The sequence below is a fragment of the Temnothorax longispinosus genome, chromosome 4 (genome assembly GCF_030848805.1).
Source record: "Temnothorax longispinosus isolate EJ_2023e chromosome 4, Tlon_JGU_v1, whole genome shotgun sequence".
Lineage (NCBI taxonomy): Eukaryota > Metazoa > Arthropoda > Insecta > Hymenoptera > Formicidae > Temnothorax > Temnothorax longispinosus.
In genome coordinates this window covers 24,093,237-24,108,458 of record NC_092361.1, presented here as the reverse complement: position 1 = coordinate 24,108,458, position 15,222 = coordinate 24,093,237, and the positions used below count along the sequence as shown (strand labels likewise).

The 15,222-nt window shown below is 35.9% G+C and overlaps 1 protein-coding gene across 3 annotated transcripts in view; it reads right to left on the bottom strand.

The window, feature by feature from the left end:
• Positions 1–1,462: 1,462 nt before the first annotated feature.
• LOC139810959 (uncharacterized) overlaps positions 1,463–15,222 on the bottom strand; it is a 77,486-nt gene continuing 63,726 nt past the window's right edge. For 2 of the 3 annotated variants that reach the window (XM_071774909.1, XM_071774910.1), the window contains one exon: positions 1,463–9,015. In XM_071774909.1, the coding sequence (XP_071631010.1) occupies positions 7,099–9,006 (1,908 nt within the window). In that variant the 5' untranslated portion in view covers positions 9,007–9,015 and the 3' untranslated portion in view covers positions 1,463–7,098. Of the gene's footprint in view, positions 9,016–10,056; positions 12,426–15,222 lie in introns of those variants that run through there. The other variant, XM_071774908.1, reaches the window with a different exon arrangement.

Genomic DNA, 15,222 nt, shown 5'->3' with positions numbered 1-15,222 from the left:
TATTGATTAGACTTAATTAATATCTTACAATAAATCCTAATACATGCGATAATATATAGTAAATAAATAAAAATACACACATATATATATATAAAAAAGAGAAAAAATAAATTTTATGACCAAGGAAATTATAAAAAGTTAATTAAATTTTCTGTTTTTTTTTTTTTTTTTTTTTTTTCAATTTTTATCTCTCTCTCTTTCTCAATGGTTATAAAATTATTAAATTAATAATTAAAAAGATATAACAGCAGAAATAGCAAATAACAAAATAATGTGGCCGTCTGCTTTTATAAAATAATAAATATGCACAAATAAAAACATAATCGTAAACAAAGTTTAATCACGTTTAATTATACGTAATTATATTACGAGTATATACTACTGAGATTTAAGAAATAATCAATAAAACTAAACAAGGGAGAAAAAAAGAGCTTTAAAAATCTTGCATAATATTCTCAAATTATTATCCTTTCTTTTTGCGATTCTTTTACATTTTTTTTACGCTTAGTATGTTTCTTCCGTCTGTGCGATTGCGACTTATTACAATTTTTGCTAATATAACATAATGTTATGACATAAATATAATTAACTATTAAAGAAACACGTTTGTAATATACTTGAGTTTTTTTTGACATCAATGAAGCGTTGCATGAAACCTTGTGTTTTTTGAGCAATTACACAGAATGCGGAAATTGTGATATTTCTTGTCGTCCTTAACTCGCAAACGTGCATGTGTACGTGCAATTTAACCAATGGTACATTATCATTACTCTTCTTCTGCACAATTATGCAGGTCAATGTCAAATAAAAATTCACAGGCCATAATGTTGTAATACGTTCTAAATTGCTCAAGTAATTACTTTGTCAGTCATTATTTATAAATTATGAAAAGCTTGAAATATGTCATTTATTTTCTATTCTTATATTAAATTTATTAACTTTTTATCTTGATTCATTTGATGATTGTTAGTTTATTTTTAGCAAAGTAGAAAATATCAAAAGTTTTTTTGCATAGCTTACATTTATATGTCTACAAAAATGACATTATTTATCAGCGCTGTATTGTATAATTTATCAAAGAAAGAACATCAGATTGCGAAATCAAGCAAACGCAAGAATTTATCGCAGAAATATTTACCGTTTACGCTGCAATATACGACGGAAAAATGCGGTTTTGCAAAATGTTTTGTGAATGCCATGTCGACAGAACAAAGAAACAAGAAAAGTAAAATCACGATGTAAAATCGATATCACACTTATGTATCTATACTTGAGTTTATTAAATATTTTATGTAATCAAAGGCACATATTGACGAGAAGAATTAGATCTTATATTAAAAATGTTTTAAAATAAATTTATTATACAGATGCCACCTGAAAATATCAACATACCTTTATACATATATATATATATATATATATATATATATATATATATATATATATATATATATATATATACATATATATATACACACACATAGTGTTTTTAAAAACACATTTTACAAAAATATTGATGCAAAAAAGAAGAAAAGATAACGCAAAATTTACCACATACTATTTCGAGCCAGATATTATTTTTCATGAAGTGAAATTATAATAATCATTATCTAAGAAAAGTGATGCGCAATTATATATCACATAAAAAAACCTATTGTTATCATAAATACGGTGTTCCTTGCAAAATGCTCGGCCGGTATTTCTGTAACAGCAAAATTCGACACCGGTTTAGATTACATACTAGATATCGTGTCATACGTCTTACGGAATCGCGTTTTCTCGTGTATTTGTTTCGTTAGTGGAAAGTGGTGCTTCTAAACATCTACATCGGATTATGTGATCACCACACATATGGGGTTGCAATCGCGAGATCATGCTGTCTTCCTCTGCACAGAAAACATGGAAGCAAAACCCATGTTCTCGAATTTTTCTGATAAAATGTGCCCGATAGCTCCAGTTACATTTTTTTTTCCAGGTCAATTTTGCTGGACATTGAGATGCACCGATTAAAACGTGTTATTTTCCACATAACGAAATACGTCAGAATATTTAATTCAAAATCTTTGCGCTAGATGATCATCATTCGCGACACAGAGACAGCACGTCTGATGTAATCTCCGTGAAAGCTGGTAAAACACCCGGCGCGGATCTATTCGCGACCAGCGCAAGAGAATTTTTATTGAGAAAAATGTATAAGTGCTGCTCCTATTAAACTAGATTACCATACACACACATAAGACACCGCGCGCTTGACGATTACATAGGTATACGTTATGGATGAACAATTCTTCGCGCGGGTGTGTTATTAAACGATTATCTTGGAAAGCAGGTCACGCATGACGGTATAATTGGCTCATCACGAGCGGTAAATCGTCTCTCTTCGGCTATTAATTTTTGCGATTAGGTCGCTGGTTTCGGTTCAACTCGCCGGTGTCACGCACGAGATGTTTCTCCTCAACCGGATGATTATCAAGTCAGCGAACTGATTCAGGTCGCCAATTAAAGAAGGTACATACTCACCACTGAAGAAACTTATACATATGTATGCGGGGATGGTTTCTCGAATTCATTTTTTGACGAATGCCAGCGAACACGAATTTACATACATTTCCGATGGAAATTCAATTTTACGCTCGTCCAGATCGCCTTCACGGTTCTTCGGACTTGATTGCGAGATCTCTTGTCATGTAAGAATCATTCATCGGTGATTAAATTGAAATTGCGATTCTGATTACTTTGACATATCATGATTCAATATTATACTAAAGGAGTATTTTTTACTATCGTTTATTGAATTAATTATGATTTCAATACTTTTATCCTTCATTATATTAATTTATTTGTGAGAACAATTAATTTCAAGCAGAAAGAAGATGTAATTATTATCTAATTATAACAAATAATACCGAAAATAATTATATAAATTTTGGATTAAAGTTAATCTAAAAACGCATCAGAAAAACTGATTGTTATGTTTTATTGTCAAGTTACTGGCTCTATTTGTTTCAAAATTAATAATATTTGCACGAATACAGCTTACGTGCAGTTTCAATAATTATCAACTCAATATGCTGACCTGAAGTATGCAAATGAAACGCATTAGAGCTTGCTGAGAAAAAAATTAGTTCCGTCCTGTTAATATCCCCTTCTTTCAAAGTGCACCGAATAAATGTTTTAACCTCCCGATGTACATATTTCATTACCACATGTTAAAATTATAAATGGATTTAGAATAATATCTACAATAATAAGAAATATCACTGATAACACGTTAGTACACGCGAGTGAATAAAATAATAATTTTTGTTACAAATCGATCATATTTGATACCTAGTGGCGGGTTTAATTCCCAAGACATGTATATTTTCGTGTGACTACATTATATAATCAGCTGATTGGATTAAATGAAGGCACGAGAAGCAATCAAGCGGCTTAAAAATTTTCCGGTCTTGTACCAGCTAAGGCGAAATGAATCTCTCTGCCGGCGGCTGTTAAAAATACCGGAGCGATTCTCGAAGATAATTACGCACAATTTCTTCGACCATAGTGACCACCGCTCTCTGTTAGTGTTAAGCAAAATATTCCGCGAGCGCGCGATTTATGGATTTATGCATAAGAACTATGACAAGACGAATTTATGCAGATGCGCTGGTCGTCGAGGTCAGGTCGACTGGTTATAAACGACAGTTATGAAACGCTCAACCAGTTCGAGACAAAAATCAAGTGTCGAAAGTTCGTCTTCTCGGATATTGTCGCTATGGGTCTCCGGCCTTTCGATTTCGTACTTTGCAAATATCAACATATGCGCGTCATAATCGCGTCACTTATCTCCGATTTATATAATAAAATCTGGATATGCTATAGATAATATAATTAACAACGCGATACCGTATCGCACGTATTCGTGAAACGTGCAATCATCCCTTTCACCGCGCGTGATGATTAGAAAGCATTAATTGCATATCAAATAATTATAGTCATTCGTGCGCTGACGCTTACAATTATCATCATCTGTGGCCTAATTTCCCCTTTTATAGTACAAAATACGTTTATTTTTAATTCTTATATCGGTAATCACAATTAAGTTGTTTAATCAATCATCGATGTAAGTCGATCATATAAAAAAAATGATCTATTCTGCTATAAATTAAAATTATACAAGATACTGTAGTATTAATATCAATATCAATAATTGGATAGTTAAGGATCGTCCGAAACTCGTTTATCATTAGATAATTAAGGCTCTTCCGAAACTCGTTTATCATCAAAATAAAAAAGAATCAGATATTTCAAAATGAGAAACGACGTATATGATGCAATGTTGCGTCACCACTTCATTCATATCTAGCATTCTGCATTCGATCTAACAATAAAACGAGCAATACAAAGTCAATATATTCAACGGGCGTACTGCTTTCTGGTTGTTACGTGCTATTGTCCATCAGCGGCTACGAAGGCCAACGAACCTCGGGCCTCGGGCACCGGGACCTTTCTCCCGAGAGTCAAGGTACCTTTGTCCTACTTACAGCATACCTTAAGAGATTCGAGATGGCACCCCCTTTTCTTTCAGCCGACGCAAGATCCACTGGCCGACATTCATTGAATTTCCACTTTTGCATTTCCTGTTTCGCACTGTTGAACTTACATATCTACGCTTTCTGCGTGAGCTTGAAGGTTTATTATTTTATCGAAATGCTTTTAATGTGATCACACAATGGCACGCATACTCACACAAATAAAAGAATAGCTATTAATAATTAGTATTAAAATTAGCATTAAAATTGACACAAGAAATAAAATTATTAATAATATGTTAGGACGTTAGGATATTAGCCTCAATTTTACATTAATTTCTATATCGCGCATTTCTTTTTTGTAAATTATGGCATAAATATTTATTCAATAGAATTCATAAAATCTTACTATAAAATTTTCAATTATTTTGCATTTTGCTATATAATAAAATTACAACATTCCATGTATGATCCAATTCAAAATATTGTCCATAAATCAATTCGTGAAATTTGAGGTTTGACAGACGAAATTTGGTAACCCGCAAAATTAGTAATCCTTGATATTTCGTCATTATACCATTATTAGTACATCCGATAACTCGACGGAGTACCGTTGACGAAACCGGAAGTACCGAGCGCTATTCAGTGTCAATGCCACAAAATTGCCCGGGACCTTCGCTACGGAACGAGAAGCACCCGGTATGTGAGAACCAGCGCTTCTTCGACAGACCTCGGTCGCCGTGAAATCGTAAACAGCAGTTCATTCGAGCAGGAAACCGGACGCGAGTATATCTTTTTATACCATTTTTATCCACTTTATCCGATTCGGGCTTTTAAGCAGAGGTGCTTGCAAAAGAAAACCGCGAGGAATCATTAAGCTCTCGCGCCAATTAGCAGTGCGCGGTTATCATCGGAAACGTGCGATCGCAGTTGAGAAATGCAACAAAGACACGAGTCCTATCTGCTCGAGGATCTAACCCGAACCCCTCGAGATCCAATTAAACAAATCGACTCGTCAGATCGTACCGCCGGGCATCACGAAGAACTTGTCTGCTTAAGGAAGGGAAGATCGCTGCGCGCGTTACGAGCGCGCGGCGCTCAAGGTTTATCCGCGAGTTAATTAAACCCGGGGAATACGTGTTACGTAATTACGTACGCCTTCTAGACTAGCGACTTCCGGTTTACGGTGGAAACCCCGTCTGTTTTGTCACACATAATTGTCACGATCGATGCGGCGTGAAACGAGATTATCCGGTTCCAATGGAATTATAATAGGTACAGCGTCTAAACTCGAGGTCTAAACTCGTGGAAAATTATACCGGTTTCAATCTCTGGCTTTTAGTCTCAAAATAACAGAAATCATTATATGTGTAACGTATATTACATACCACAAGACGATCTCACTTAGATCAGTCTTCTGACTCATAACATGACCAGTTGTTTAAACTTAAAATTTTTTTAATTTTTACATTAATTAATATTTACACGTACATATTTATATGTATATTATATCAAACTCCCTTTCACTAATGTCGAGACAAAACTATCTTCCGGTCCTCAATTTCCAGGCACGAAGACGACGTTCGATTACTCAATTTGCTTATACAACGCTTCAGCCGCGATATACCGTTAGTCGATCAAAGTGGAAAAAAAATGAGAAAAATTTCTAACAGCGTACCGACCTTCAAACGGATCTCAAGAGCCCGGCAGACTTGGAAGTTGAAAGGTTTCGCGTGAAAGTCAAGGCCAACCGGTTGCAAGTTGCACGTCTCATCTCTTGTGAACAGATTCCAGTATTATTATTGCAATTTTTACACGGTATTCACGGGCACGTTCGGTGAAAGCGAATCATCGGTCACTTTTGCGAAAATTGCTCTGTCCGTTTGCCTTTCTCGGGTAAATATTAACACGATTATAAACGATCCCGTCGAGCGATCGCACGAAGAAGCTGCGCTCGATTGATACATATTAAGAGAAATGGTATACAATCGTTTGTAATGATGGCGTAAATTATGCTTGATTGATAATTTACAATTTCACTTCATCTTGGTTTCGTTTTTTTGAAAGTGCAGAATTCGTGTAGCAAAATAATTACATATTAGGAAAAACACAGGTGAAAGCAATCAAAAAGTAACATTTCTCAAACTTTATAATACATTTATCATACTTTTATAAGACGTCGTCAATCTTTTACCTTAAAAGTTATATGCATTAAAATATTTATGTCGTGATATAATACGCTTTCGCTTCAACAAATTGTGCAAAGATATCTTTCGAAATTAATTTAACAAATTTACATTTTAATACGTTCAAATATAAATAACGTAAAAAATTCTATACTTTCACTGTATGAGTTTTTATAACGTTGGTTGATGTTTCTAGATAAAATGAGAAAAATGCGTTTTTATAAAATTTATATATAAATATGTATTTCAGATGAAAGTTTACTTATCGTGTAATTTAATAAAATTGAATTTTTTGTAAGTGTTCGTGAATTAATAACCAGCAATTAATAATGTAATTCTTGAAGAACATTTAACAGAAGAGATATACATACATATAAAAATCTAAAAAAGAAAGAGTTTTAAATATCATCGAAAACGCCGCCTTGTATCTCCGTCAGATTATTCTGATAGATATACAAGCTGGTGCCAAAGGCGGTATTGAGACCATAAAGAGCGCCATTTTCCAACTTCTGAAAGGGATTCTTGGATATGTCCAAAATATAAAGGCTTCCCAAATTTTTACAAGCGCCCCTGCGAATCTCGGATATTTTATTTTCTGAAAGCCAAAGACGCCTTAACCGGTTCAAGCCTTCGTAGCTGTCACCCTCGATGGTCGTCAAAGTATTGTTGTTCAAGTATAAATCCCTCAGAGTAGGCAGGTTGAAGGCACCACGCATTATGCTAGAAATTCTGTTTCCGGTCAAGGATAAGGTGGATGTTGGAGTTTGAACAAAATTGCCCTCCTCGAGAATATCGATCTCATTATAATCGAGATGCAAGGAGTCCACGGATCGCGCCAGATCGGCAAACGTGGCTTTGACGATCTTGTTATTGGAGAGATTCAATTGCTTCAGACCTATCAATTCAGCGAGGGTACCCTTCCGCAGATCGTGTATAGAATTGTGGCGGAGATCGAGTGTCTGTAGCGTCCTCAAGCCTCTGAAAGCGCTCGGTCCGATCGTCTTTATATCATTCCTCGCTAACGTTAATGTCAGCAAGGATACCAGACCTTGGAAGACGTCGTTCTGCACCGCTTCGATTTTATTATCATCGAGATATAGGTAGTTCAAACGGAAGAGCTTGGAGAATGCGCCGTCGGGGATAGAGATTATATGATTTCCGTTCGCTAGAAGCACGGTCAGGCTGTTCGGCAGACTGAAGACAAAATCCAGACTTTTCAACTGATTACCAGCGAGATACAATTCGCGTAGATTCGTCTTCGCGAGCGCGCTCTCCTCGATCTCCTCGATCAGATTGTTCCTCAAGTTAAGCACATTCAGGTGATCGTTCTCAATCACTTGACTCCAGATCTTGCGTATTTTATTCCCTTGGAAGTTTACATACGTCAGGCCTGACGGCAGGTCGTTCAACGTCTCTTTCGTGATCTCGGCGATCTCATTGTTCGACAGATCCAACGATACGATCGGCAGAGATTGCAACCGATACCAGTCTTCCTGGAAACCCTTGATACCCAGCTCGACAAGACTCACTTGCATCGAGATATCGACTGGCACTTGTACGCATCCTTCAACGAGTTCTTCATCCTTCGAAAAAATCTCCAATGATGTCACGATACCATCAGACTTGCAAATTTTCAGTCGAGTGTGCTCGCTAAGGGTTTCGACGATCTTTTGATCCTGAGGCTCCTCAGCCGTGGCTATCTCAGCCTTCTCCACTTCCTGCTCCTTCTTTTCGTTCTCCTTTACATTTCCCTGATCTTGCGTCGCTGCCAGTCGTTTTAGCTCCTCGGTGTCTTTAAGGAAAGAATTCTCGAACACGCCCGTGCTGATGCTCCAGAGAATATTTTCGTTAGTGAAAATTCTGACAGATTTGGTGAGGCTAAACAAGTGGCCCCTTCCGAAGTGTCTGATAGGGTTGCGAGAAACATCCAACAGCTGCAGATTCTCCAAGCCGACGAATAAATTCCGGACATTCGATATTTGATTGTCTGACAACGACAAGCTTTTTAGTTTTGTCAGATTGGAGAATACGAAGTCCGGCAGAGAAGTCAACGAATTATTGGCAAGTACGAGAGATTCTATGTCAAGTACATTATCGAAAGAATTTTTCTCCAGCGCGCGAAGACCAGGAAAACTTGATAAATTTAGTTTTGTATAATCGGAATTTTCGGCGAATCGAACGTGTTTCAAGGTGCCGTTATCAATGTCTACAATCAAATTCTTCCAAGTTTCTGCTTCACTGATTTCTCCAACTTCTACAGACACGGTCGACGCTAGAGGCAGCAAACATATAATGAGGGTCAGCATCGTCAGCTTCTAAAACAATATTAATGGTTTTTCTTTTACAAACTCAAAACCTTTGCGTTTCAATATATTAGATATTAGATCATGTCTACAGTGTCAATAACTTATAAACGTGTCACACAAATGATTGAAAATGATGTGTGTGTGTGTGTGTATGTATTGTTAATATTAATAATTTAAATATATAGCTGTAATTTACGTACGCACAAAGAATAGACGAAGAATAAACTCAAGTGTTGCCTATATATAATTTTGATATCTTCAAATCTTTTTCTATCTTTTCATAACGCAAGAGAAAGCTATATACAATAATTAAAAAATATGTACTCGTTAAATATATTAGCTTTATTTTTATCCAGTTAACGATACATGTGAGAAACTTCAGGACGTTGATTAAGATTCCACGTTGATAGCTCAAGAAAATTCTACGGTAGACGCGTCAGAGAATCCCACGCTTCGGGTCTATTTTGCGACACTCCTTATGATAGTCGGCTCTCGCATATATGGTCATAATTATGACGATCCTAATAAACGACGCCTTAGACAGCCTTAGATTATTCTCCGAAACTTATGTCAGATATTATAGAAACCGGTTAAGAGCAATTCAAAGTCGAGATGCACAAATTACATAATTCATGACATTTTCCGATAATTTCCGGAAGCGCATGTATTCCAATAGCATCGATGAACAATTCTTTATCATTTCATGATTTCGCGAGAACGTCACAAGTCCAAGATTCAAGTTACAACGTCCAAATAATTAAAGCAAAAATAATCTATCTCCGCGTTGTATAAGATCCATTTCACACCACTTAAGTCTATTATAAAGTCTATTTTAAAGTCTATTATAAAGATAAAATTGTATTTAAAATCTACCTTAAATAGAAAATTACATTGTAAAGTGACCTCTATATAAATTGCGAATACTCCGTTTATGCTCGAAACTGTTCATGCAACAGTCGCCGTTGTTTCTTTTGTGGTTAATGTATCGTGGAAACTTGAGTTAACGTGAATCACGTCGTTACGATTCGCGTAAGAACATGTTCCACTTACCGATCAATCGGCTAAACCACAGAAAGCTACGGAAGTTGCTGAAGATCCCTCCTGCCTTCGGACGTAGACAGACAAAGACTGTCTGCGTTTCTATTCCTGGCGGACAACGCGTGGCAAGATTCCTCAGGACGAGGTAATCACGAAAACAGGTCTTGCAAGCCTTTATAGTCGAATCTCATGCGTGCACAGAATCCTAGACGCTTATGCAAAAGACAAGACGGGCGCTCTCAGTAGGAGGAGTTCTCGCCCACGGCGATTCGCTTTTTACGAGTAAGTCCATCGACACCTGAGTCTTATGACATGACGTATTCTCGCTCCTGCCGAGAATCGAAGAAGATAAGTGGCACGAGCCGCGTGACCCTCCTCGAATTAAATCACTTCGACACACGTTAATCGACGTCGTGGTTTTTGCTCGGGGAACTAGAGTTCGAGTGGTCCAATCGCTGCTGTTAGCGCGCGCTACGAGAATTCCTTTTTATGTTGACTGTCCGTCGTCTTCTTGAGAAATCATCAATATCCAGGAATGCTTTTACTTCAAAATCGTGAACCAAGAGCATTGCGTTACGTCATTCGAGTAGACTTGATTATGACAAAAGACGTTAATCCTGTTTTTGAGTCAGAGTATTCGGACAAACAATTCAACGTGAAAATAAAGGTCGAGTTGCGAATGAATTAAGTTTGATACGCTACTATTTGATGGCTATTTTATTCAATACTCTTTTTATTTTAATCCTACATTGAAAAGAATTCATTGTGTTATATCCAGTATATTGAATACACTGTATAATATCGATACAAATAATGCAATAACGATAATAATGATATCGGGTGTTCGGCGAGTATTTTCGGTAGCATTTGCGATAATATATCGATATATATTGATCTTGATCGAAGATTCGATGAAGCATGACCGATCGCTGAACCGTAACTGACGAAGGAATCAATAGATCATTTTAAATCTAATTGATCTAAAAAACTATCAAAAATAGTGTAATAATAGTTTAATAATGAACAATAATTTAACAAATTGTATCTAATTAAAATAATTTTGATCATGATTCGAACTCTTTAATCCATATCTGCGTATTCTTCGTTTTTTTATTTTTTTATTTTTTTGGCAAGGTATATTTGCAAGTACAGGATTTGTATAAAATCACAAAACCGTAAAGGATTATGAAATATTGAAACATGCTGTTGCGTGCACATATAAGACGCACAACCAATATTTCCTCTATGCATATGTTAGATAACATATTTATCTAACTCCATATGCGCGCATTTCCCTATACTTATGCACGCGTATACGACATTTCTCTTAAGACGGATGAAGCTCCCGCGCACAAATTGCCACATATCACGTGAGAGATTTAGTTTCCAAATGAAGCATTCTTGGAGGTAAATCATACATGACTCTATGACGCTTGATAAAGGAGGCTTCTGTGCCATTCGATGGGCCAAATACCACTAAACTGGCTACCGACTGATCCGGTATTTCGTGTGGACGCACATCGAGATCTCGATGGTGTTCGATCGGCGCGAGGGGCGACCGGTTCGATCTCCCACACATGGTGAAATTCCCACGTGTTCTCGCGCGAGATAAATTTTACCTGCTTAACCGAACGCTCCGAGCTGCGCGCCGCTAATTTCTAATGTTCGTGATCAGAGACGACGAGGGCCCTTTGCCTCTCGTGGCGCAACCAGCCGCCAGGAGGTCGTCGTACTTCCGGAAACTGGCTCGTACCTTCCGCTATGAGAACCACTGGATTCGACGGATCATGGTTATTACGCGGGTATAAGAGCACAGCCGTTCGTACCGGCGAGTTCGTACTTCTCTCACGGTTCCATTCACAAAAAACCAACCGGCCGCCGATACGGCTCACGTGCGTTCAGTTAATTAAGTTTGTTGCACACGTGTACGCACCGACAGTGTCGAAGGTTGAGAGGCGATATCTCGCATACGTTAATCCGCCAGGGTAACCGCGCTCTCTGAGCGATCACGCATTACATTTCTTTCCTGTATGCCATTACTTGGAACTGCTTCCTTCAGAGTAAGGATTGAAAAAGTACTCGTTTCCGCAAGAGTCAAATTCGGCCTTGAACTCGTCTTTGCAGAAGTGCGACGTTTCAGTCACAGAAGAAAAATAATAATTAACATTTTTAGATATGTAATCAATTTTGCAATAAAAGATATAAAATCTATAAAGAAACAATTATACGTATTCTAAACCAAACTTTTAATTTATGATTTCAATTTGTCTCATTAATGAACATTATTCCAAATATTAACTATTTCTAAATATTCTATCAAACCATATAATGATAAAGCTTGCAAATTATAGCGGAAATAAAGAGAAATAAATCCGCAACACCAGTTTTTCAACACTGATTATCTAGTGCAGAATCGCGACGGGATGTGTTATTTCCAATTTATGCTTAAAAGAAAAAAACATCGCCTTTAATTCTCGGAATTAATATGCCACGGATCACGAAACTTAAAGGTGTCAGCGTATCCTCGCTCAAATTGCCAGATACTAATTAACTACATGTAAATTTATGTTAAATCTCGCTTCAAGCTGAATAAATTAAGTAAAATGTATAAAGATTCCCGACAATTTTCTCTATTAATATTAACGAAATAATGGATGATATGGAAGATAAAGAGGGTAGGAAGAATTCTTTCCAGCTCGGGTTAATAATTATTCCGTTATAATTGTGTCAAATAATTAGTAGCCTTAATCTCGGTTGTGCTGTGACAGGATACGTAGATTCCAGGGCATAATCATTAAGTTCGTAGCACAAATTTTCTCAGATTTATATTATAATAAATGACATTTTTAGATGACGAAGTTGTTCCCGTTTGTTTGTTCCCGTAATGATTTTGCAACAGCATGTGCATCACACGATACGTTGCGGAATACAATTTTCATTCGGAAAATAGTGAAATCTCCACAATAAAAAGAAACTCAAGATTTGAAAAATACAATGAATCAAACACATACAAAGATGTGAGAAGTTAATCTTCTCTTTCGCAATTCTTTATCTCAAAATCTGAAAACTGTAAGGTTGCATACAACATTTCCTGGCAAACAATTATCGGTCGAATAATTATGCATGAGGCGCCGAGTCATAATACCTAATTGAATTGTACGCAACGACGTACAATTGAACCGAAGTAATAATATCATACATGCGAATGCCGGCCTTGCATTGTTGCTTAGGTACGCGGCGATGTAAAGGAACAGAGTGCCATTGTCTCGAAGATTTCTTTGATGCAATCTCATTCGATATTGATGCGGCCATGCTAATCACTCGAATACGAAATTCTATGCAGTTTCTAAGTATTCTAACTCTCTTCCTGCCATTGTGATATAAATGAAAACGGGAAATAAAGGAGGGGCTCAAAGATATCGAGCATATAAAGTATGAGATAGCATTTTGATTTTTTTTATGTTTTAGACGTAAACTTTCATGTTTCCATTGCTAAAATTGATTTCAGGGATCTTTTATAAAAACTTTCTTCTTCGAAAGAATATAACTAATTAATTATTTTTTTATTATTAAAATGGAAATAAGATGCTAAATATTGTTTCTGTCTTTACTAATTTTTAAACAAAGTTGTGTAAAAAAATTAATATTTGCTAGTAATGTCAACAAATTATCATAAACTTTTTTGCACAAAAAAAATAAGCAGTATTCTTTTCTTTAAGTTAAATAACTTGTATTTGTACATTTTTTCTACGAAATTGAATTCATGATTAAACGTTGAATAGTCAGATCGTTTGTCTAAAAATAAAAATAAATTACCGTTGACACAAATTTCAGAGACTATTAGCTGTAAGGAAATGTATGTCATGCTATCAAATAATTCGACGATAATTTCAATTTATTTTATTTGTCTATATTTTTTATGAACGAATTCTTATACTTCTCTTTCTCTCTTCTAGATTTATTTACTAATCGATAATCAGCGATTTGATGTATATATTAGCATCTTATGAGGTCCTCGATCATTGAATTATTGGCTTTAATAGAATGCAACGCGGTCTGTGTTACTTTCATGAGAATTTCTATCCAATAGCTAATAAATGCTAAATGCGGCAGCGAGCACTAAATCATCGCTCGGAAGAGCGCGTGTCTTATTAAATGTAGCTAATGCGCGTAATATATGTATACCGATAGGAAACTCATTTTATTGACTCGTTTAAAACTGTTATGATAAATTTGACCGCGACCATCTGGAAATCTGCGCCACTGCACTTAAATTTCTTCCGCTTTGGAATGTCATTACCTTAAAATTATTCCTGCATTACGTTGTGTCTTCGTACGAGGCACGTAGTTAATAAACGTTAGCTGTTAGTAGTTAATGTTTATTAATAAATTTCTACGCGAAGGAAAAATGTTCAATAATTATTATTAGTTATAACACTTCTTGTGGTTTAAAATATCTCACGCAAGTAGTTAAAGATTAATACATAAGATTAATCCAGGCAATAGTTAATTTCAATGAGTTTATTGCACTCTACTTAAAATTTAGATTAAAACTCTTATCTTCGCTGCATTTTATTACAATTATTGACTGTGCAGAAATGTGTAACCTAGTCTTTTTCTAAAAAAAATTTACATTTATTTTTGAACAATTTTAATTTGTCCATTGAATTGTTTCATTCGCGCATATTTAGATACATAATTCTAAAAGATCTATTATGTATAGTTGAGAGAAACTTTGCAAAATAATTTGTTAAGATTTTTTTACAAAGTGCAAGTTTATTTAAAATAATAGCGAAACGACACAAAGAAAGTAGCAGCAAAAAGTACGCGTTGTTTCGTTTCAAAAGACTTCGTTTTAATTTAAAATTTAAACTTGTTTAAATTGTTTTCTAGAATAACTTCTTATCTTTATCATATCTTATACGGTCTTTTGTGCAAAAATACTTATATTTACATATGCATAGAGCACTGTTATGTAAAGCGAGCGCTTGATATAACGTTATGTGCTCGCGTCTCGAAAAGAGAACACCTGCACGCGAATCAGGGTTAAAAGTCCGGTCACCTTAATTTCATCCCGAAAACGAACGTCTCTTCCCTTCACCGTACGCCTGACGCGCAGTGGAAGTGGCCCCGGAACAGGGGGGGCCCGGTGGGATGGCACGGCGAATGTGGAGTAGA